The 24,196-nt window shown below is 45.6% G+C and overlaps 1 protein-coding gene and 1 long non-coding RNA gene across 3 annotated transcripts in view; one reads left to right on the top strand and one right to left on the bottom strand.

Moving 5' to 3' along the window:
* Window positions 1-24,196, top strand: part of PCSK6 (proprotein convertase subtilisin/kexin type 6) — a 193,090-nt gene that overhangs the window by 149,595 nt on the left and 19,299 nt on the right. Inside the window, exons 14-16 of one of the 2 annotated variants that reach the window (XM_045448812.1) lie at window positions 17,043-17,222; window positions 17,389-17,427; window positions 23,365-23,467. In XM_045448812.1, coding sequence (XP_045304768.1) covers window positions 17,043-17,222; window positions 17,389-17,427; window positions 23,365-23,467 — 322 coding nt within the window. The remainder of the gene's footprint in view (window positions 1-17,042; window positions 17,223-17,388; window positions 17,428-23,364; window positions 23,468-24,196) is intronic. The other variant, XM_045448813.1, reaches the window with a different exon arrangement.
* LOC123582580 lies at window positions 10,686-18,954 on the bottom strand. The gene is made up of 3 exons (XR_006704467.1): window positions 18,930-18,954; window positions 11,348-11,352; window positions 10,686-10,928 (listed from the first exon to the last, which is right to left on the bottom strand). It is a non-coding gene; the product is annotated as an uncharacterized LOC123582580 (long non-coding RNA).

The following is a 24,196-nucleotide window of genomic DNA, read 5'->3' as shown; positions in this document are numbered from 1 at the left end:
TCACCGGCCAGTCAACAGACCGAATGGAAAAACTCTCTCCCAAGTCTTGAACTCAGCAGGTACATTTCTATTCTTTCGTCTTCTTAAGCAATGTTTTTTTTCCCAAACAAAAGAAACCAAAACTTGCTAACCAACAGCTTGCTTTTGAAACTGCTGTGAGGAGTTAACTACACCACAAACTGACTGGCTTTTCAGGGGCCTTTGTGTCTGTGCTCGGTGTGCTCTCTGGGGTCAGAGCCACTTTAGAAGTTCTCACACATCTTGGCTTTCTTTGGAGCTCAGCCCAGGACACCCGACTCCACCTGCTCTCGCTTCTGCAGAATCCCATCTTTGGTTCTCTTTTTAGCACAAACGTGAAAGTTGAAGCCGGGGCGAGATCAAAGAAGCTCAGGAAGAATTTGAGTGCATTTGCCAGAACCTGCAGAGTTAGCTGTAGGGGGCACAGACAGACACGCCATAAAGATCAACCCTGAACCACAGTCAAGTTGACAGGGTGATGGTAGGAGGAAGACCAGGCTGCCACATGAACTGGGGTCCTGGGCACAGGAAATGGGTGTTGGGACCTGTTTGGGGTGAGCCCAGGGCAGAGTCTCTGGTGGGTGTGGCCTGAGTTCCAACTGGGCCACTTGCTGGCCTGGTCACAGACCCTCTCTCCTCTCAGCCCCCATCACTGCACGTGCATGATGGGAATCATAGTATGTACTTCACAGGCCTGGAGGAGATTCAAATGTAGGAAGATTTTATATGAAAAAAAAAAATGCTTCGTGAGATTTTTTAAGGGTTTCGATTGGTGTTTGACCATAGTGCCTGAAATATTAAAAGTACCAAGTATTTCTTTTTTTTTTTTTTTATTTTTGGGACAGAGAGAGACAGAGCATGAACGGGGCAGGGGCAGAGAGAGAGGGAGACACAGAATGGGAAGCAGGCTCCAGGCTATGAGCCATCAGCCCAGAGCCCGACGCGGGGCTCGAACTCACAGACCGCGAGATCGTGACCTGGCTGAAGTCGGACGCTTAACCGACTGTGCCACCCAGGCGCCCCATAAAGTACCAAGTATTTCTTGATGTTAAGCCATGTTGGAACCTATCACATGTGTCACATGTCACCAGTTCTGCAACTCTGCCTCATACTCTTATACAGTATCTTACCAAGATGCTGTGCTCACTTGGATGGAAGACCAAAGAAAGGCCAGGGGTAAAAGGTTCTTTTCAAATATTACTCGTGCTAGTTCATGCCTTCTACCTCCAAGCACATGTAATGATTACAATTTACTCCATCAGTGTCACCTGGACCTGTTCTATGCCTCTCCAGGTTGGCTCAGCCCCTCTGCCCTTGGGCCCCCCTCTTGCCCGGTGAAGAGGTTTGGCCCCCAGTTTATCTCCTGAGCAACCCCCCTGCGCCCCCGCTGTGAAGGCTGGACTGGGGCACAGTTGTTCCCACACGGGGAAGAGCTGCAGGGGCTCTGGGGAGTCAGGTACTTCCCAGCAGGACTTGGGGAGGCTGTGACTTTTCTTTCCACTTCCAGAAGAAGTGTGACATCTGGGCTCCCCAGGATTGAGCTTCCTGGAGGGGGCAGGTGACGCATCAGGAAGTGCACAGCAGGTTTGCCCAAAAGACGGAGGAGGGGCGGGGTGGGGAGCTTTTGCCCTTCCCTGTGTCCCACAAAGCCTCTTTGAAGGATGTCTCCTGGCCAAGGGCCCTGCTGTTTTGTTGTGAAGCTGCAGCCTGCTGGGGGGTTGTCCCCTGCCCCCTCCCCTGTCTTCCTCCCCCCACCCATCCCCCACTCTTGTTGCCCTGGGATCCTACCTCCCAATAAAGCCTCAGTCCCCAGGCTTTGCCTCAGATTCCCATTTTCTAGGGAACCTGGGCTAAAACACATGTTCAGGTGGCCGATCTAATGTGAGTTTCAATAATGTGGATGAAATATTGCAGAGGCAGAGGTGATCAAAAGTGTCATAGGTAGAACTGGTCCAATGTGACTCTGCTGTGGGCGGACAAAGCTTGCCTTCTGAAGCACAGTGCTCAGGCTTTCGTCTCTCCCGCCCCCAGTGCCGGGCACTTTGAGCACAGTCCGTGAATAGTTGTTGGATGACTGAATGTGCGTGCACCCATGAACCTTGTTTAAATCAAGAGCTCATAGAATTTTAATCAGTTCTCTTTTTGGCTGTGCACACTCAGTAAAAACATTTGATAATCGGTTAAAAATGGAAGAAATTAGTCTCTCCTATGTGACTGCAATTTTCCTTTTTTCACCATCTAAAGTTCCATGGTTTTCTGATTTCCTTTCAGTTAGTTAGCTCTTTCAGGCATTTCTTCCTGAGAGGAGAGCTGTTCTCGTTTTATTGTTGTTTTACTGACTGCTGTTTAATTGACATCTGTTTTGGGCTCATCTCCGCTTCCAAGAGGAGTTGAAATTTTGCAATCTGCGATCCAGGGCTCAATCTATCTTGTCCTGACGGCTAGGAAGAAAGTCAGATTTCAAAGCATGTGCCTTCTGTGCCGGCTTTCAAGTTTGTCACTGAACTCTCATTTCTGGAAAGTACGATTCTAGAGTATCACTCCTGCTTCTCTTGAAACAGAACTGAAGAGGGGCGCCTGCGTGGCTCCCTCGGTTAAGCGTCTGACTTGATCTCAGCTCAGGTCTTGATCTCAGGGGCTTGAGTTCAAGCCCAGTGTTGGACTCCACACTAGTCAAGAAGCCTACTTAAAAGAAAGTCAGTCAGTTAAGTGACCTTTTGTTCAGGTAGTGGTCTTGCAGTTTGAGCCCCCCATGGGGCTCCACACTGACAGTACAGAGCCTGCTTGGAATTCTTTCTCTCTCCCATTTTCTCTCTGCCCCTCCCCTGCTTGAGCTCTCTCCCTAAATTAATTAATTAATTAACTAAAAAAAAAAAACACACACACAAAAAAAACCAGGGGCGTCTGGGTGGCTCAGTTGATTAAGTGCCCAACTTCATCTCAGGTCATGATCTCATGGCTTGTGAGTTCGAGCCCCGTGTCGGGCTCTGGGCTGATAGCTCAGAGCCTGGAGCCTGTTTTCAGATTCTGTGTCTCCCTCTCTCTGCCCCTCCCTTGTTCACACTCTGTCTCTGTCTCTCTCAAAAATAAATAAACATTAAAACATTTAAAAAAAAAAACAACCAGAACTGAAGATTTCAGTAAAGTTTCCAAACAGTCATTATACACACAGCTATCCAAAAGTCCCACTTCTAACCCCATTTGCTTCACTATGTTTCGGTTGGTCTTTTTGCCTCCCTTCTCCTCGCCATCCCCCAGGTCTCCTAGTGCAAGAAAAAAACAAACATTCCTACTTCAGATAGGTGAGGGGACAATCCAACCGCCGTTGTGCATGGTTATGAGTCATGGCATTGCCAGTTGGTTTCATATCTCCTGATGGTGAACGTAATAAAAAGATGAGATTTTTTTCTTTAATATTTCATTTTTGCACATAATAGTCTTAATGTGGTTGAAAATGAAAAATCAATTGTCATGGAGAAGAGAAAGAGCTTCCCCGAAACTCCTCTGTCACATTCCTGTACCATCAATCAGCCTTTAGGTACAAAGATGTACCTGGAGGGGTGCCTGTATGGCTCAGTCGGTTGGGCATCCGACTTCAGCTCAAGTCATGATCTCGCAGTTGGTAGGTTCAAGCCCCACATCAGGCTCTGTGCTGACAGCTCAGAGCCTCAAGCCTGCTTCAAATTCTGTGTCTCTTCCTCTCTCTGCCCCTCCCATGCTCATGTTCTGTCTCTCTCTGTCTCTCAATAATAAATAAATGTAAAAAAAAGATGTACCTGGAGGTCCATGCTGCCCACACTGGGCAATATTCTGGCAGCCAGAGCCACGACCAAATATATAAGTGCATTTAATTTTTGAACATTTGCCTTTTTTTCCCCCAGAAACATGTCATGTTCAAAAATACATCTATATTTCTATTTGGTGTTCTGTTTCCTGACATTTTATAGAGTTCTAACCAGGCTGCATTCATAACTTTGGATTTCTTTGTATGACTTGCATATCAAGCATCTTTTAATATCATTATACATCCTTTGTAAGCAGCATTTTTTTTTATAAAACTTTACCAAGTAGAAACACCATAATTTATTTGAGCCATGCATCTATTGTTGGACATGCAGGCTATTTTCCTTTTTTTTTTTTGCTATTATAAATAGACAGCTTAGTGCAAAAGGCTTTCTCCTAAATTTAAAATTATTTTCTGGGGACCGTTCACCAGACAAGTAAGAGATGGAAGCATATCTACTTTTGATGCCTATTACGGATTTGCTTTTCAAAATAGTTGAACCAATTGGTAATCTCATCAGGCACACTCACTGGCCAGCTCTAGAGGAAATAAATGATATCTCTCCTTAATTTGCACTGTGATAATTACTAATGAGGATGAACACTTTTTTCCAAGTATTTGTGTACAGAGTGTGTTTTTTCTTTGGAAAATTGCCATTTCTGTTTTTGTCCCAAGACGTCTCACTGCTGTTGTTATTATTATTTTTTAATGTTTATTTTTGAGAAAGAGAAAGGACAAGCAGGGGAGAGGCAGAGAGAGAGGGACAGAGGATCTGAAGTGGGCTCTGTACTGACAGCAGAGCTCCCCATGCAGGGCTCCAACACAGGAACCATGAGATCACGACCTGAGCCAAAGTCAGATGCTCAACCTACTGAGCCACCCAGGCTCCCCTCACTGCTGAGAAAGTACTCCATGTAAAATACAGATGTAATAGCCCATCATGTGTCATAGTTCCTATAAATATTTTTCCTCATGTGCTATTTGACCTTTAATTTTTTGAAGATAATCTGAAGATTTTCCTCCAGAGTTTTGATATTTTTTTTTTCCATTCCAGGTTGTTTATGATTTGGTTTTCTCCACAATGGTTTTGGTTTTGTTTTTGTTATAGTATAAGGTAAATCTTGGGGCTCCTGGGTGGCTCAGTTGGTTAAGTGGCCTACTTCGGCTCAGGTCATGATCTTGCGGTTTGTGGGTTCGAGCCCCGCGTCGGGCTCTGTGCTGACAGCTCAGAGCCTGGAGCCTGTTTCGGATTCTGTGCCTCCCTCCCTCTCTGCCCCTCCCCCATTCGCGCTGTGTCTCTCTCTGCCTTTCAAAAATGAATAAATGTTAAAAAAAAAATTTTTTTTTAAGGTAAATCTTTTTTCTAAATTGCTAACAAATGACCAAATCAAAGACCGAATTGAAATGTTAAAAGTTGTTACAGACTCCTAGTCCTTGCTTGCTCACAGAAAACAATTTTAAATGCTGATTGACATGTTGACAGTCAGGTCAATGGAGGATTGATGGTGGTTTGTGCCTTAGGGTATTCGCTGAATCTGGGGAGCCCACCTAGAGAGTTTTATAGCACCTGCATAAAGCTGGGACCTCAGGGCATGAAAGGAAAAACAAGAAAAAAGAACCCTATGGCAGAACACATAAAACAAGTGGTTCAAAAGAAGTCCTAGTTTCAGTAAAGGTAAATAGACTAACTGCTTCATTTTAGATGACAAAAATTGTCATATTAGATTTGTAAAAAATATATTTTCTCTCGTGCCAAGTGTGTTTCTGGTGTCTACCAGCCCCATTGTCTATTTTTCTCCACCCCACTCTGCCTTAGGAGGCTGGCATCATCTCAGACTCTTTGCCTATGGCTTATGGTTAAGGGTTAAGTTCAGCCAAGGCGAAACTCCAGAGGAAAATGGAGGGAGAAAAAAAATTTATTTATGAGTTTATTTTATTTTTTCCTCCAGCTGCCCTCAGCAGCCAGAGTTCCCCAGGGTCACAGTCCTGCCCCCCACCCTAGCCAGTAGAATAAAGTAACCTAAGGTCTTAACACCAGTTCTGTTACTAGCCCCAGGGAACTCCACTATCCAAAGTTGTAACTTTGTTTTGCTCTGCTCACACCTTTGTAAACAGTCTCTTTATTAAAGCCTCCTTGGATTATCCCCGTTTAATTATGCTGTGTGCTTCCTGCTGGGACTGACCCAAAGAACTATGAAGAAGGGTCTCTAAAACAGAAAAACAACAAATAAACAAACAACCAGAAAAATTAAAAAATAAAGCAGATGGAGAAAGACATAACAAGAAAATACCAACCCAAAGAAAGCTGGTGTAGTTATATTAACATCAGACAAGCAGAAGTGTCAGCACAGAAAGCATCATTAGCTCTAAAGAGTATTACCACACATTGATAAAAGATTTGGTTCAGTTCTAACACGGCCTCAAAACATAGAAAGCAAAAAACTGTTACCAAGTACAAAGGGAAAAAGACAAACTCACACACTAAGTAGGAGATTTAACATGCTCGAATATATTTGATAGATAAAACAGGATTCAAGAATATAGGATTCAAACATCACAACTGACAAGTTATATCTAATGGGTCTGTCTAATGGGTCTATTGGTGGGTCTATACCCACCAACCAAAGAATAAAATTTCTTTTCAAGCATAAATGGAATATTTATGAAAATCAGCCACGTAGTGGGCTGGTTGGCAAGCTTCAGCATATTTCTAAGGATTGGTAGCATATAAACCCTGTTCTCTGACATTACACTTAAGTTAAAAATCAAAAGAAAAAGATGACTTAGAAAAAGCCCATACATTTGAAAATTGAAAAATGCTTCCGAATAACCCATGTGTCAAAAGAAAAAGATTATAATGTAAATTAGAAAATATATAGAACTACATGATAATAAAAATAGTACATATCCCAACAAGTGGAATGCCAGGAAAGTTGTGGAGTGAGGGAAATTTATGCATTAGGAAAGACAAAGGGCTAAAAATGAATGTGCTAAGCATCCAGCTTGAGATGGTAGAGAAAGACCAAAAACACCAATGCAAAGAAATAGGAAAGAAAGAATTTTTTTAATAGCGGGAATTAGTGAACTAGAAAACAAAAATATGAAAGAGAGAATCAAGAAAACCATAAGTTGGGGCGCCTGGGTGGCGCAGTCGGTTAAGCGTCTGACTTCAGCCAGGTCACGATCTCACGGTCCCTGAGTTCGAGCCCCATGTCGGGCTCTGGGCTGATGGCTCGGAGCCTGGAGCCTGTTTCCAATTCTGTGTCTCCCTCTCTCTCTGCCCCTCCCCCGTTCATGCTCTGTCTCTCTCTGTCCCGAAAATAAATTAAAAAAAAAAAAAAAAACGTTGAAAAAAAAGAAAACCATAAGTTAGTTTTTTGAGGAGACGAATAAAATTGATAAACCTCTAGGAGGATCAGTCAAGGAAAAAACTGAGAATATATCATTTCAGGAATGAAAATGAAGAACATTATTATAAATCCTGTATACATTAAAATTGTTGTAAGAAGGTATTATAAACTTATGACCAAAAGAAAGAAAGAAAGAAAGAAAGAAAGAAAGAAAGAAAAGAAATTTTAAGTGGAATGAGCAAATTCCAAGAAAAAAATACAACTTAGTAAAATTGACACAAGAAAAAAAATAAAGATTGAAACTATCCTATTAAATTGATTATATAATTTAAAAGAAAACTCGGTTGTCTCAGTTGGTTAAGTGTCCGACTTTGGCTCAGGTCATGATTTTACGCTCGCAGTTTGTGGGTTCAAGCCTGGCGTTGGGCTCTGTGCTGACAGCTCAGAGTCTGGAGCCTGCTTCAAATTCTGTGTCTCCCTCTCTCTCTGCTCCTCCCCTGTTCACACACTCTCTCTCTCTCAAAACTAAATAAACATTAAAAAAAATTAATTTTAAAAAAAAGAAAAGAAAACTCAAGGATAACAATTCACCAGATAGATGAACTGGCAAATTCTACTAAACATTCAAATGGAAGAAATAATATCAATATTCTGTAAACTCTTTGAGACAGTTGAAAAAGGGGAAATGATCCCCAGTGGTTTAATGAAGCCTGTATATCCTTGGTGCCAAATCCCAACAGCACAGTATGAGAATGGAGAATTTTCAGCCAGTCTCAGGAGCATTAATACGAAAATTCCAAGCCCCATGTTAACAAACTAAATCCAACAATATTAAAAAGGTTTCTCTTCTTGTGCCTTTTTTTGGGAGGGAGGGTATTAAATAATTTTGAATATTACATTTATTTCCTTTTTGGCTTTTTAGCAATATTTGTGTGTTCACTCTAAGGATTACGATATGTAGCCTTAATATATTACAGTTTACTTAGAATTAATATCGCACGGACTTCACCCTTCACAAATTTAAGAGCCTAACGACAGTGTCATTCTATTCTCTCGCTCCCCACTTTGTGCTATAATTATGTCATATATTTTACTTCTCTCTATATTACCATCTCCATCAGACAGTGATATTTTTGCTTTACACGGTCTTTGTCTTTTAAAGAAAGTAAGAGAAGGGGTCGCCTGGGTAACTCAGTCGGTTAAGTGTCCGACTTCGGTTCAGGTCATGATCACAACTGTCGGTGAGTTCAAGCCCCACATCAGGCTCTGTGCTGACAGTTCAGAACCTGGAGTTTGCTTTGGATTTTGTGTCTCCCTCTCTCTTTCTGCACCTCCCCTGCTCATTCTCTCTCTCTCTCAGAAATAAACATTGAAAATTTTTTTAATAATCATTTTTAAAAAAAGAAAGTAAGAGAAGGAAAAAAGCTACTCTTTTTGTTTATCCACATATTTACCATTTCTGGTGTTCTTTATTCTTTCCTATAGATACAGTTTTTTATCTGATATCATTTTCCTTCTGCTGAAGGAACTTCCTTTATCATTTCTTATCATGTTGGCCTGCTGGCCATGAGTTTGCTCAGCTTAGGTTTATTTCAAAAAAGTCTTTATTTCAACCAATTTTATTTGTTTGTTTTGAAAAAATGTGTGTGTTTGCTCCTTTGTTGACACATTGACTTTGTGCTTTGAGGAAATCATTGTAATGTTTCCATGTATCCACCTAGTCGTAAATAGTATTTTCATTTTATGGAATTCTGGGTTGGCAGTGTTTTGTTTTGTTTTGTTTTTTTTAATTTCAGCAGTGTAAAGATATGCTTTGCTCTGACCTCCATTGTTTCTGATGGGAAGTGTTCACATTTACTACGTAAATGTTGTGTACATCTGAGCCACCTCATACACTGTGATGGCATTTCCTTTCTCATATTGCACAAGCCAGCAAGTTGGCCGTGTACAAAGTGAATAAACAAACAAAAAAATACGTTTCCATATTCCAGCACACAGAACTGTCAATCAGCTTTGTAGTGCCTCACTACTGAGGCACACCTCAGTACAAGGACCACCAGACATTTGAGGAAATTATCTGACATTAAAACAGAAACAAACTCAAACAGAGAAGAAACTTGGAGGGGAAGGAGCAAGGCAGAAAACTTCAGAAAAACTATAATTGTTTTTTTTTTTAATGTTTATCTTGTTTTTAAGAGAGAGAGTGCTAGCCTGGGAGGAGCAGAGAGAGAGAGGGAGAGAGAGAATCCCAAGTAGGCTCCACACTGACAGCAGCGAGCCTGATTTGGGGCTTGAACTCATGAATAGTGATGCCCTGAGCCAAAGCCAGACACTCAACTGACTTTAATTGGTATTACAAAATAGAAAAATTTAGTTCCCCTGTGTAGGGAGAACACCAGTTATTCCCTAGTCTGTGTTCCTCCTGTGTGTCTACTATTCACACAAAACACTTCACCTCTGACACCCCCACAACAAGCAATTTTTTCCCCCACAACAAGCAATTCTCAGTCACACCAGTTGGACGTCCTACAATTTAACTTGGTTCTGACACCATCAGAGATAGCGTTAGATCCCACAGCTTAAGGGCTCAGTCCCACAAAACTGCCCCTGGCTCCCCCTTACACACTCACATACACTTCAGAAGCCAGTAACAAGTCTGGGTTATGACCTGTGCTTTTGACCTACCAGCCAGAGATGGGTGCTCTAAAGACCTCCTCTTGGGATGCATTTAATTTGGGAGAACGACTCCCAAAACTCAGGGAAGCTCTTACTTACACTTATCCGTTTGTTAAAGGAAATGGTAAAGGATACAGATAAATAGCCAGATGAAGAGATACACAGGGCGAGGTCTGGCAGGGCCCTGAGAGTAGGAGCTTCCATCTGTGCAGAGTTGGGGTGCGCCATTCTCCTGGTGTGTGTTTGCCGACCTAGAAGTTCACCAAACCATATACTGTTGGGATATTAAGGAGGCTTTCTCATATAGGCATAGTCCGTTACTATCTTTATTTTTAGCCCCTCCCTAGAGAAGTTGGGGGCAGGGCTGAAGATTCCAATCTACTAATCTTAGTTTAGTCTTTTTGGTGACCAACCCCCATCCAGGAGCTCGCCCAGAGTCACTTCCAGAGAACAAAGGATGCTCCTTATTATCACTTAGGAGTTTGCAAGGGTTTTAGGAGTCCTGAGTTAGGGACAGGGTCAAAGACAAATGTTTTAACAAGAGATGTTCCTATTGTCCTTATCACTTAGGAAATAACAAGGGTCTCAGGAGCTCTGTACCAGGAACTAGGGCAGAGACCAATATATAAATTCCGTTATCTCATAGGTGTCCTCAGGGAAGAGAAGAGAAAATATTTCACCTATAAACCAAGAACAGGATTCTGTATTATAAAAAAAGAACATTGGGAGAACCAGATAAATACTTTGAAAATTTTAAGCGTGAGGCAAAACTTAGGAAGTCAATAGATAGGTTAGAAGCCCTGAGGAAATCTCCCACAAAATGAAATGGGAGGAAGGTGGGGGAGAAGACACTGAATACTGACCCAGTAAGAAATCATGTCAACAGAGTGTTGGGTATATGGGGAAGGATGTGAGTATATGAGGGATGGCGTGAAAGTGGGGCTTCTTCTCCATATCCTAGGTAGGATGTCACTGGATGGTGTCTAAAACTGAGAAACCAAGGGCGCCGGGTGGCTCAGTTGGTTAAGCATCTGACTCTTGATTTCAGCTCAGGTCTTGATCTGACATTCGTGAGATGGAGCTTCGCATTGGGCTCTCCACTGACAGTGTGCATCCTGTTGGATTCTCTTCCCTCTCTCTTTCTTTCTCTCTCAAAATAAATAAATGAACTTAAAAAAAAAGAAAAATGAGAAACCAGGACATAGCATACACACATTTAATCAAGCAATGAGGTACTAAGTGCTAGAACAGACGCTCTGAGTGTGAAAAGATACCGTGTCCCAAAAAAGGACTCAGAGAGGGAGTGGGCGGTAACAGAAAGACTAGACTGTGTACCATTGGTCTAGACTGTGTACCATTGCTTGACTTTTCAAACTGTTAATTCATTACTTTGAAAAAAGCAAAAAAAAAAGAAACGTTAAAAAGATGGTATCCTACCTAACCTTAGGGTGCCGTTAAGGAAAATGCTATTTTGTGCATTGCCGTACAGGACCACTATTGTTCTTTACTGAATTCGTACTTGATCTACCTTCACCTAAATGAACACTAGCACTTAGGATTCTTAGATCCACTGAAAATACCATCTTTAATGGTTTTTATGACTACAAGATTGTAGGGAAGATTCTCTCATCCCCCCTGTCTTGCACTGGGCTCTGAGGGAAACATGCACAGGTGTGCGTGTGTGTGCGCCTAAATGCGCACACATGGTGGCCCACAAGTGTGGACAGTCTTCCTTGTCCTTTCCACGTTGTTTCCTAAATTCCCTTTATTTTCCTCCCTCTTAGTTGCCATAATGTGGACTTAAAATGCATTTTTAATTATGTGTTAAGTTTATTGAGTAAATGTTGGGGTTTCTTTCTGTCTATAATACACACGTGTGTATGTGTATGTGTATATATATATATATATATATATATATATATACATACATACAGTATTTCATATAATAGCTTTATTGAAATATAGTGAACTATAATCCACATACCATAAAATCCTCCCTTTAAAGTGTTTTTGTATATTTTTATAAACAGATGGAGGTGAGCCTTTTTTATTCCTTCCACCAAAACCTCTTCATTAAACTTCATAAACTTTGTAAGTCAGGTTCACTGGCCCTTATGTGGAAAAAACTTCCACTGGGTTGGGGCTGGAGGGAGGGCAGAGACTGAAATGTATTTCTTTCTTAATTTTTTTTTTTTTAGGTCTCTCTTTCTTTACTATGTTTTGACTAAAGAATTTCTCCCTGCATGTTTTCAATATAAGGGCGGGGGAGGATTAATAAATTCTTTATTGTTAATAACTTCTTATGCCCAAAGAAAACCGAAGAATTCAAAAGTATTAGCTCAGAGTTCTTAGCCTAACAAAAACTTTCCCCCACGTCTACCCTCTTTGTCTCCAATTGTAAATTCCCCTCTGAAGGATTTTTAATGCTTCACTCAAAATATGAGGCAAAGAAAAGCTTTATTACTGCTGGTACTTTCCTATTGGCAAATTCAACCGTAGTCTTCCTTAATTCTGGTTCTTCCTTTGAATAATAGGAATAATCCTGTTTGTTCATTACCAATTCAATTCATCAAGGGGAAATGCTGCACTGAAGATAGTGAATGATGATAAAGCCATTTATTGGCATTAACCAGGATTATCGTGTGCCTGGGACACAATTACTGTTGCCTGGGCTTTGCTGGTGACATCTGGAGGCAGAGTCCTGACAGTGCTGGCCCCAAGCAGCTAAGCAGGTGGATTTGTTGTTCTTTCTTTACAATCTCAGGAGGCTGATGGAAAGAAAAACCAAAGAATTTGGATTTGGATGTCTTTTAAGACCTCCCTGCTGGAAATTAAGGAATTAATGGAACTGCTTGGTTTTTGTCCCAGTAAACTTGAACAGGCATGCTGAGTGTCCTGAATAGTAAATAATACATTCTGGCTAAATGCTTTGTCCAAAGCAGGCCAACGTTTTTCAGTCGTCCTGCCCCTGGATGGCAGTTCTGTCGAGTGTGGACCCAGTCTCTGGTCTGGGGTAGCCCCAGCTATGTTCTCCTTCTACTTTTCTGTGGTTCTTCCACATTCACATGTCTCATCTCCCCCAGAGCGAGGGCAGACTCTGGGGATGGTTAGCGTGGAGGGAGCTGACACTGGGGACCGGGCCACACACTAGGACCTCTTTCTACTTCTCCGGGCCCCTCCTCATGTGACCAAGTTATAGCACTGTTCATAATTGCAAATTGGAAACAACCTAAATGCCCACCAATAGGGGACTGTTAAATGATTCAACGTCTCTCTGCTGCAGGGATGGGAAGGTCATCGAGATGCCTTGCTAATGGAAGAAGCAAGGTTCAGAAGGTGTAGCAGGTGTGTTGATAAAGGGGACAGGACAAAATATATATGCTCATATCTGCTTGGTAAAGAATAAAAAGAATAAAATGCTTCTGGAAGGGTACATAAGAAACAAGTAATGGGGTCACTTGTGATGAGAAAGATGGTGGCCAGGGGACAGGGCTAGAGGAAGACTTCCACCATATTCCCTTTTATACTTTTGGATTTTTAGCTATTCATATTCATTCATATTTATTACTTATTCAGAAACATAAACCCAAAGCCCCAAGTATCCTGTTTTTTTAATGTTTTTTCTTTGAGTATACAACCTCCCCCTTTTTTTCATTAAACTTAGATTTCTTCTCAAATTGTATATGTGAGGGTCACCTGCGTGGCTCAGTCGGTTAAGCATCCAACTTCAGCTCAGGTCATGATCTCACCGTTCGTAGATTCAAGCCCCTGTGCTGCCAGCTCAGAGCCCGGAGCCTGCTTTGGATTCTGTGTGTGTCTCTCTCTCAAAAATAAATAAACATTAAAAACAAATTTTTAATTATATATCTGAAAGGTAACATATGCTGTGGCTTAAAAACAAAACAGAACAAAAATCCGACAGTCCCTAAGGGAATACAGTAAAAATGAAGTCTCTTTCCTATTCCTGAACTGCAGCCTCCCCTCCTACCATCCCAAGGCAGCTCCTCCTGCTGGTTTCTTAATATTTTTTTTTCCTTTCAGTTTTATTGAGATATGACTGGCACTCAGCATTGTAGAAGTTTATGATGTACAGGGGTACCTGGGTGGCTCATTCCGTTAAGGGTCTGACATGATCTTGCACAATGAATTCAAGCCCAGCATCAGCTCTCCGTTGTCAGCACAGAGCCCTCTGCGGAAACTCTGTCCCCCTCTCTCTCATTGCCCCTCCCGCCCCCAAATGAATAAACATTAAAAAAAAAAGAAAAGAAACTATTTAAAAAAAATTTTTTTTATGTTTATTTACTTCTGAGACAGAGACAGAGCATGAGTGGGGGAGGGGCAAAGAGAATCAGAAGCAGGCTCCAGGCTCCGAGCTGTCAACACAGAGCCTGACGCGGGGCTTGAACTCACAAACCGTGAGATCATGACCTGAGCCGAAGTTTGTCGCTCAACCGACTGAGCCACCCAGGCTTCCCAAAAAGAAACTATTTTAAAAAAAGAAGAAGTTTATGATGTATAGCATAATGACCTGACTTACCTAGATTGTGTGTAGTTACCACAATAAGTGAGTCAATATCCATTGTCTCATACACACACACACACACACACACACAGAGAAAAAAAAATGATTTTTCTCCTTGTGCTGAGAACTTTGAGATCTACTGTCTTGGTTTCTTTGAATTCCTCCTGCTCCCCCTCCCTCCGCCGGGTGCTTGCTGATCCTGAGCTCAGAGCAGCCTCTTTTGTTTGTCCTACCAAAGCCATATCTGAAAATACGAGTCTAATTTTAGTGGTGAGGGCTTTTGTGGGTGTTTTGGGAGACACGATACAGGGCGGAAACAGGTCTTGACTCAAATGACAGCTTACAGAGCCTTGTTCCCTGTCGTGTGGTCCTCGTGCTCCCCCTTAATCGGTTCCTCACCCTGCAGTTAACGTGCCCGGCTCCTCGGTGGTTTTGAAATCTGGCTCTAATTTGGTCTTCAGAAGTTGAGAACGGATGACAGTTCATAATCAGGGACTGTGTTTTCTGCACCTGCACCCGGGTGAAGTGCTTCTCATGGTGTTAGGGAAATGGTCACGGAGTGTCTAAAAGAACCAGGCCCTTTGGAAGTCCATGTACTGGGAAATAGCTCAGGAATATTTTTGCAAATTCAAGGACCTGCATCCTCTAGCCCTGGCCAGGCCGGGAAAGGCCCAGGTGACGTGGGGCCTGACTTGGAACAGCTTGAGGGCTGCAGGCTTTCGGGGCCTGGGACCTTGGTTGGCTAGAGTGTGGCTCTGTGCCACATTGTGTAACTGAATCAAAATCAGACACCATTTAGAAGAGCACAATAAGGGGCACCTGGGTGGCTCAGTCCATTAAGTCTGCTCAGGTCATGATCTCACCGTTGATGGGGTTGAGCCCCGTGTCGGGCTCTGTGCGGACACCTCAGAGCCTGGAGCCTGCTTCAGATTCTGTGTTTCCCTCTCTCTCTCTGCCCCTCCCCTGCTTGCACTCTGTCTCTCCCTCAAAAATAATTAAACATTAAAAAATTAAAAAAAAAAAAGGGGGGGGTACAACACAGTAAGTTTTAAGTGTGGCCTGGTATTTGCAGGCCAGTCCTGCCTCTGTCCTCCTAGGACAGTATGGGTTTTAGCCCACAGGCTTCTGGGGTATGTGGACAAACAGGAGCCCGTGTTGTAGAATTTAGGGAGTCCAAGGGATTCCTGGAACTGGAATAAAAGATAAAGTTATACTGGCAGAGCTGACCATGTGGCAAAAATAGTGTATAGACAGATATCTAAAGACAGATGGCCTGCCATTCAGAGGAAAGAAGTGGAATAGTGTGAACAGAAGCGACAATAAAAACACAAATCACTTAGGGACTAATCAGAGCAATAATTCCCGTCACCTAAAGCATTCCGATTGCCAAGAAACCCAATGATAGAAAATGAAGAGGAAGCCAGAGATTTTTCCCAGCTGACACAGACGCGAAGCTGGCAAAGACACTGTCCCTAGCTTGGGTCACCGTGGCCTGTCATGAGGGTTCATTGAGGTGGCTCACAGCTGCATGGTTGCTGGGGTGGAGAGGCAGTGAGTCCTTCAGCATGAGCAGTGTGTCCCCTGCTGGCCACATTGGACCTTGGCCTCTCATTTGCACAAGAATAACAGCAATGACCTCCTCAATATGGTCTCACCTCCCTGAATGCTGGGAACACATAGTTAGGAAGGGAAGCTCAGACCCGTGGTGCGTGTAGCTGGGCCAGCCCCAGGCATATCTAACTTGGCTTCTACTGTGTTTTATAAGATCAGGGATTTCACCTACAAATTGCAGGCCAGATTTCCACTTCTCTGTACCCCTGAGAAGACCTAGCAGCATGGGCCATCATTCCCACATGGAAGTAGACGGTGGGGTCCCCACCCCTGTTCACTCATGGCTGGACACACTGCCCTTACCCCTCCTCCCCAAGCTTCTCACTTCCCCGTGCACAATCCAGCCTCTGTGCCATTCATCCTGGCTTTTTTTTTTTTTTTAAGTTTATTTATTTTGAGAAAGAGAAGAGAGAGAAAGTGCGCAAGCATGAGCAGGGGAGGGGCAGAGAGAGAGAATACCAAGCAGGCTCCACACTGCCAGCACAGAGCCTGAAGTGGGGGTTGAACTTACAAACCGAGAGATCGTGACCCAAGCCGAAATCAAGAGTTAGATGCCCAACTGACTGAACCGCCCAGGTGCCCCCATCCTGCTGTTTTTGAGGACATCCTCTCTACACTCAGCATCTGGGGACATTTGGGTTTGCACTGCTATTCCCACCCTACCACACTTCCCACCCACCTTGGCGGGCTACATAGGAAGGATCCCAAGACTATTCTTCGTGTGATCCAGGGTCAAGGATGCAAATAGCAGGACTCCTCGGTATATGGAATCCAGCTTTCACATTTGGAAGCAAATGGGAAAAGGCTCAGGGCCAGGCCCCAGGTCCACCCACTGGATAGTCCAAGAGGGCAAGGAAGCCCATCAGCAGAGCCATGGTGAGACTGGGGGACAGAGAACATGGCCTGGGCAGTCGGCACGTCCTTGGTTCTCCGGTGACTAGATGGTGGGTGAAGAGCCCCCCGGGAGGAGCCCTGTACCTGGCTCTTCTGTGAGTGATGGCGGCCTCGGGCCAGGCGCCTCAAGGACTTTCTGAGGGAGGTTTCATGGCTGTCCGGTAACTCTGGGATTGGTGTCTTCCAGGGAAATTGAAAGAATGGAGCCTCATCTTGTACGGCACAGCGGAGCACCCATACAACACTTTCATTTCCCATCAGTCTCGCTCTCGGATGCTGGAGCTTTCGACCCCGGAGCTGGAGCCACCCAAGGCCGCTCTATCACCGCCCCAGGCCGAGGTTCCTGAGGACGAAGAAGACTACACAGGTAATGAACCCGAAGCCGAGGGAGATGGCAAACCTCAGCGAGTTTTGGTTTTCCACTGTTGACTCTTAAAACGTGGGGCTATACCTGGCAAAGGCGGGGATTGTGATGGTAGGTCTTCCTCCCTTCCTGGAAGTTGTAATAATGATGGCAATTTACACCCACACAGCTCCTTCCACCCACGGCTCTCCCAATATCTTACAGACCAGTAAGTATGCTTCAAACCAGTAAGTATTCTCCAACCTTACAAGGCTGGGAAACAGAAGGTTCTATATGCCCAACCAGAACTGGGACTTGCCTCCTGGTTAATGAGCCCCCTCCTGGGGCACCCACTTATTTCAGAGTCCCTCGTCTCATGCCTCAACCTCCTGACCCTCTCAAATCCATCCACTTTCTGTCCCTATGGCCAGAATGTGGGAAGGACGAGGGTCGAAATGGGCCCAGAAAGGTTGGGTTGAATGAGCATAGCCAGATAGCCAGGAGAGGAACTTACAGCGCTGGTCTTGACTGGCCTTGAGAGCTGGGATGAAGACTCCAGGAGAGAGTCTTAGCTCTGAATGTCAGTAGATAACTGATGCCACTGGAAGGGACTTAAGAATCTCACAGGAGAGGCACCTGGGTGGCTCCATCGGTTGAGCATCCGACTCTTGATCTTAGCTCAGGTCTTGATCTCAGGGTCATGAGTTCAAGCCATGCATTGGTGTGGAGCCTACTTAAACAACAACAACAAAAAAATTCTCACAGAAAGTAAAGATGCCTCGTGCAAATGCTTCTTCTCCAGCCATACCATTGCTGGGAGGTGGGAGGTGCCCCTGGCTCTGGACCTCCAGCGCCCGCGTGGAGGCAGCAGCCTGGAGAGGGCTTTCGGCATATCTAGCCTCTGGGCTGGGCACAGTCATGATTAGCACATTAGGTAGAAAGCTGTTCCTTTCCCTCTGCACCAACCCACAGTGATTTGTGAGAAGCTGAGTGTTTCTGGTTGGGCATATTTTGCTTAGCTAAATATTACAGCTGTTTGATAAATGATGGGTGATATCTAAGGATATTGATGTTTTGAATTATCTAATAGCTTCTGAAAAAAGAAAAGTAACAAAATGGAGAATTCCACTGATACATATCAAGCATAAATTATGGTTGATTCCATTTTAAATTTCTTCTACCATTCCTTTAAAATGGAGCATTGAATTATGTATGGATTAATCTGCTCTGTTTCCCCCTGCGATTTATAAATGGTGGCAAGATTCAGTAATTATTAATAAAGGACTGATTTTTTTTTTCCTTAAAATCTGCTACTGACTCTACCCTTACACTGTCCTGGAATCTCACGATATGACTGCCCTGTAGCCCAAGTCACTTAGTCTTTCCCAAGTATGGCCTAGATGGATAGAGGATGTCTCTGTGGGAATGGAAAGTGTTCCTGACTCTCGGGGAAGGTCCCTACAATCTTGGGGCAAGTGGGATGGGCAGGCCAGTAACAGCAGGTAGAGCCAGAGATGGGGAGAGAGCAAGAGTGGGGTGATGTGGAGGGCAATGGGAGAGGAGGGGAAAAGGAGGAGGAGGAGCGGGGGAGGAGGAAGCAACCATGTTAGATTCCATAGTCAAGGGGCGCCTGGGTGGCTCAGTGGGTTAAGTGTCTGACTCTCAGCTTCAGCTTAGATCATGATCTCACAATTTCATGATTTCAAGCCCTTCATCGGGCTGTGTGCTCACAGTGCAGAGTCTGCTTGGGATTCTCTCTGTCTCTCCCTCTCTCTCTACCCCTCCCCCACTCATGTTGTCTCTGCCTGTCTCAAATAAATAAACTTAAAAAAGATCTTTTTTAACATATAAAAAATAAAAAAGATTCCACTTTCAAGGGCTTGTCCATGCCTCTTCCAGAAGCTCAGTCACAGATAAGCCTCAGGGCAGAAACTCAGGGAAAGAGACAGGGTGGAGGGAAGGGTGATTTTGAGGTAGGCCCATGATTATTATCAGCTTTCTGCAGTTTTAGCACAGAGGTGCAACAGGTTGAAGCAGGGATTTTCCGGGGTGGTTATACTAGGAAGAAGGTTCTTAAGAATTTGGAGAACTGGCATGGGCAGAGGGTAGCCTGGTGGTACTCCACCTGGGCCCTGTGCGCCAGAGAGCAGTTACCGCATCAGGAAGGGGTAGAGAGGTCTGATGGAACAGTGGTCCCAGGGGCCAGCAGCAGGGGGCACAGGACAGCACTGCGTCCAAGGTAGTGGTGGAGTCTGGGGTCCCCAAAGTAAAAGAGTATGTGGAAATCCAACTTAGAGAGGAGGGCTTGGAGATCGGGGGGCTGGTGAGTCCAGCAGGAAGTGGGGGGCAAGAGCCACATGGGCTGGGTGAGGTACCAGGGAAACTGGGGTCGATGGCCTACCTGCTGGGACAGAGCCGCCTGGTGGCTGAGGAGCAGCGGGAGGTCCCTGGAGAGCAAGCACCGGACATGGCAGAGAGCAAGGCTGCCCCAGTGACCCACCTAGGATGCTTGGTTGAAGAGCAGGCCCAGGGCTGGGCCCCACCTCAGAGGTGGATTCAGCAGGTCTGGGGATGCTCAGTGGCTGTCCTGGGTGATTCCAGGTAGTGTGATGATGATGGCAGGACATAGGGTGGTGCTCAGGCTGCTATGAGAGAGTGGCCTCCAGGGAAGGACAGAATGTCATGAGGATGAAGGGAAGCTAAGGTCAGTGCGGGACAGTGTGGTCAGCCCCACGGGACTGAGGTAAGCCAAGAGCCCATGCAGCCTTTGCCTGGATGCATTCCAGGACAGCTCAACAGGCACAGGGGAATTGATTCGCAGGACACGTGGCATGTCCAGTGCAGGACATTGTCAGGTCATGGACTTTGGGCACATTAGCACTCACCCAGCAGAATAGAGCCATCAGGGAAGAGACCAGACCTGCAGTGAAAGTGGTCTGTTATTCTCTTCCGTACCTCTCGTCTGCAGTCAGCCACCTTTGTCCCTGCCACTCCACTTCATGTCTGCTGGTGTGCCAGTGACATGCCAGCACACTCTTCCTGGACCGCATGAATGGCAGGGGAAAGATCGTGATACTTAGGCAGTCCTCCTAAGTATCTAAGCGTCTTCAGAAACTGGTCTAAGCATCTTATGACAAAGGCCATTGAGAATTCCCAAGTTGCTTTCTAACATTTGTTTGTGGGTTTTTTTTTTTTAAGTTAATTTATTTATTTTGAGAGAGAGAGAGAGAGGAAGAGAGAGAGAGAGAGAGCACTTGCAAGCATACAAGCAGGGGAGAGGCAGGGGCGGGGTGGGGGAGGGAGAGAGAGAATACCAAGCAGGCTCTGCAGATGCTTACCCAACTGAGCCACCCAGGTGCCCCTGTTTGTGGGTTGTTGTTTTTTTAATCCTGGATTTTCTCCACAAAAGATTTAAGGTAGAGATTTCAAATAAGCCTGTGTCATTCTAACACCCAGTAGGTGGGAGTTGGCAGACTGTCAGCACATGAATCACACTCCCCCTTGTATCTGGAACCTTGGGAAATGACACAGGATGGCAGTGGGTCTTTGAAGAATTTTCATGCTAATTGAGGAAAGAGGAAAAACAAATACAAATGGCAACAAAAATAACATATGCTTACCCAGAGAATGTGTTACAGCTGTACCAGAAAACACACACACACACACACACACACACACACACACACACACACACAATCTTAGGAGTGATGGAGTAAGCAGGATAAGTGGCAAATCTACCAACCAGGTAGATTTAATCCAAGAACAATTCATCGAGAGACGAATTTTGACATTGGGCTTTTGGAGACAACTCAAGTAGACAGCTGTAGGAGAGGTGCTTACAGACGCTCATCTAAGCGTCCTGCCTTGGACAATATCTTACCACGCTCTTCACTGGGGCTGGACACGGCTGGTTAGCCAGATGCCCTGATGGGGTTTTGCTGTTACTGTTAGGGGGACCCCAGCCTTGTGTGGAGCTCCCTCGGGGTTATTAACTAACTTCTCCACCACAAAGAGGCCCCAGGAGGGAGGAGGAAGGTGAAGTCCACATGCCATGAACCAGGCCTTCTCCCAAGGCTATCCCTCTCTTGGTACATCCTAGACTGTTCTGTTTGTGGATGGTGAGGTTACCTGCACTTTCCCAATTTCCACCCATATTTCTTTCATCCATTCTCTCACCCTTCAGCTTCTCAGCAAATATTTAGTTGGCACCTGCCCTATGCCAGACACCTTTCTAGGTGCTGGGAATATAGCAATAAACACCCTAGTCCAGATCCAGCCTCTTGAAGCTTCTGTCTCCCGTGCTGGGAGAGAGTAGGGAAATTGGTCTGTCTCTTCCCTGTCCCCCCCAAACCTCCTTAAGATTGAAGAAACTGTTTACTTTATCAAGTAAGACAGACCTCCTGCCTCCATTGGCCTTGGGGAGAAACCACTACAGAAGGCAGATGGTCCTCAGGATTGAGGCCCCCACGGCTCGGGCTGGGTGGAAGGTCAGAGCCCAGTGGCCAAACTCATAGGTGTCTTCTGCGCATTGGGTAATTGAAAAACAATGTGCCAGGAAGCAAGGATTTGCTTGGAAATCTGGAAATGGCCCGGAATGAGGTGGACAAGAATCAAATCAAATGAGAACTGACTGCAAAATAGCCCGACAGTCTGGAGCTGGGGAAGGGGGCGGGGTGAGGGTGGCCTCCATGATAAGTTTTGTGCATGTCAGGCCGTGCACTAGAACTCTACCCGCAGCAGAGCCCTCCCCAGCCCAGACCAGTGCATTCCCAGGGACAAGCTCAGCTTTGAAAGGGGTTCACAGTGGGACCCACAATGAAAACTTTGGAAATATCAACAACAGTAAACCTTCAGGGAGGGAAGCAAAATAAACCGGGTCTAACACTAGGAAGGTCCGCAGGCCCTTTAAGGACGAATGAAGAGGGCTTTGTGTACCTCAGCAAAGACCCATTGTGGGCAACAGAGAATGGGGACTTTTGTCTGTGCCTGCATACCCATGAAATGCTGGTGGCCAGCAAATCACCTCTTCTTTGCTTCTGAACTCACTCCCCACCCCTTCCAACAACTCAAACCTTACAGAAGGCTTTTTTCTTCTAAAGACTCCAAAGCCTTTGTAATACCCCACTGGGCACCTCCCACATGGAGCAGTTTTCTGGAACCATTGCCCAGAGTAGGAGGGTGAGGGACGAGGCGGGCAGGCGGTCCCACCATAGTGCTGGTCTTCAGCATGATGTGGTCATGTCCTTCAGGCCAGGTGAAGGGGACATCTGTGGACCTGCCCCACCCCGGCCTGAGGACACTAGACATTTCTAACTGGGCTCATCTGTGTGGCCCACCTGCAGGGCAGACCACCTGCAAGAGTGAGGCTTGCTAGAGTCCACTGAGCTCCCTACATTTCTCTCCAACACTTTTCCAACAACACACAGGGCCCCAGAGTCAGAATTTGGGGATGGCAGGGGACTTGGAGGAGAGGGAGGGAAGCAGAAAGGTTTGCAGAGAAAGGCCCAGCCCAACCCAGGCCCACCCAGGGGCAGCCCCACCCAGACCAGCTCCACCCAGGGACAGCCCCACCCAGCTCAGCCCCGCCCAGGAACAGCCCAGCCCAGCTCAGCCCCGCCCCGGGACAGCCCCACACAGCGGTCCTGGGCTTGCAGATCCATCCTATTCCCACCAGTGCATGTAGTGAATCATCTCTCCCATCCTTTCCATGATCCTCACCGCTTGGCAGCAGTTTCCCTGATGCCTTTGATGCCCCATATTGCCTTGCTTTGTCCTTCACATCAGGAATCTAGAGAGATGGCTGGTGCCAGCATCATGACCCTGTTGCAGAGGAATGCCCCGAAGAAGGCACCACCAGCCTCTCTCCTGGTATCTCACAGTGCTCGTCTTTTTGTGGGTCTGGGTCCCCACCTACCGCTGGCTGTTTTCCTTCTCAGTCTGCCCCATTTGAGAGCTAGGCTCAGCTCTCAGCCGTAGCCAGATTGCCATGGGGGTGGGCACTCTGTCCAGCTGAGGTCCTGCCGTCCAGCCCCAGCAGATCCACCACTCTCTAGGGAAGCTAATCCCGACCCACCTAGGCTGTGACAACCTGACTCAGGGTCTTAGGGGACTGCATTTGGTTGACAAAGCATCTCTCTGGGTGAAAGGAAATGTTTATGTCTTTAAGGTGTGTGCCATCCGGAGTGTGGTGACAAAGGCTGTGATGGCCCCAATGCAGACCAGTGCTTGAACTGTGTCCACTTCAGCCTGGGGAGTGCCAAGACCAGCAGGTAATGGGCTGGGACTTCTGATCACATGTCCTGGAGTTCCTCGGCATACCGCTAAGGTGACCTGATTCAAACTGTCTCAGCCCCCGGCAGCCTAGTACCCTACTTATGAATCAATGTAAAACCCCAAAAAGGAAATCACATTGAGGTTTACTGCTTTGGAATTTCGTACATATTAGTAACTTCTGGTCCTCATCACAAAGTAATTCATGAAATCAGAAGCTGTGTCATTGCGGTATCTGTGCTTATAAACCGTTTTGTACCCATTTTGTTAAACAAAGATTGGTCAGACTGAGCATCCCAAGACTGACCACTTGGGAACTATAGACAAATGCCATGTTAGAGGCCAGCACTGTTCTGAAAGTCAGCCCTGTGGGCCGCGCCTGGAGAGCTCCCAGCCCCAGGTGTCCAGTCAGCGGTGCAACCACACAAGGTGGGACACACGGCCACCAGGGGCCCCAGCAATGGTGCAGCCATGCAGGGCTGCAGGCATGTCTCTCCTGGTGTGCTTGAGCTCCCAGACACAGCCACACGTGCCCTGCACAGTACACAGGCAGCCAGCCTGATGCCTTTATGCACTGTCCAGTGAGTCTAGCTCTCGAAGGGCACCATCGGTGACATTCTGGCAGAGCTCAAAATTCCAAAAGTCGAATACCATCATCCAGGTGCCACTGAGACTTTGAAACAAAGGATTCCTGGGTTCTTGTCCAAGTCCTGGATCCTCTCCCGGGT

Source organism: Leopardus geoffroyi, chromosome B3 (assembly GCF_018350155.1).
Source record: "Leopardus geoffroyi isolate Oge1 chromosome B3, O.geoffroyi_Oge1_pat1.0, whole genome shotgun sequence".
Lineage (NCBI taxonomy): Eukaryota > Metazoa > Chordata > Mammalia > Carnivora > Felidae > Leopardus > Leopardus geoffroyi.
The sequence above is the reverse complement of the archived record's forward strand: the minus strand, read 5'-3'. Positions and strand labels throughout refer to the sequence as shown.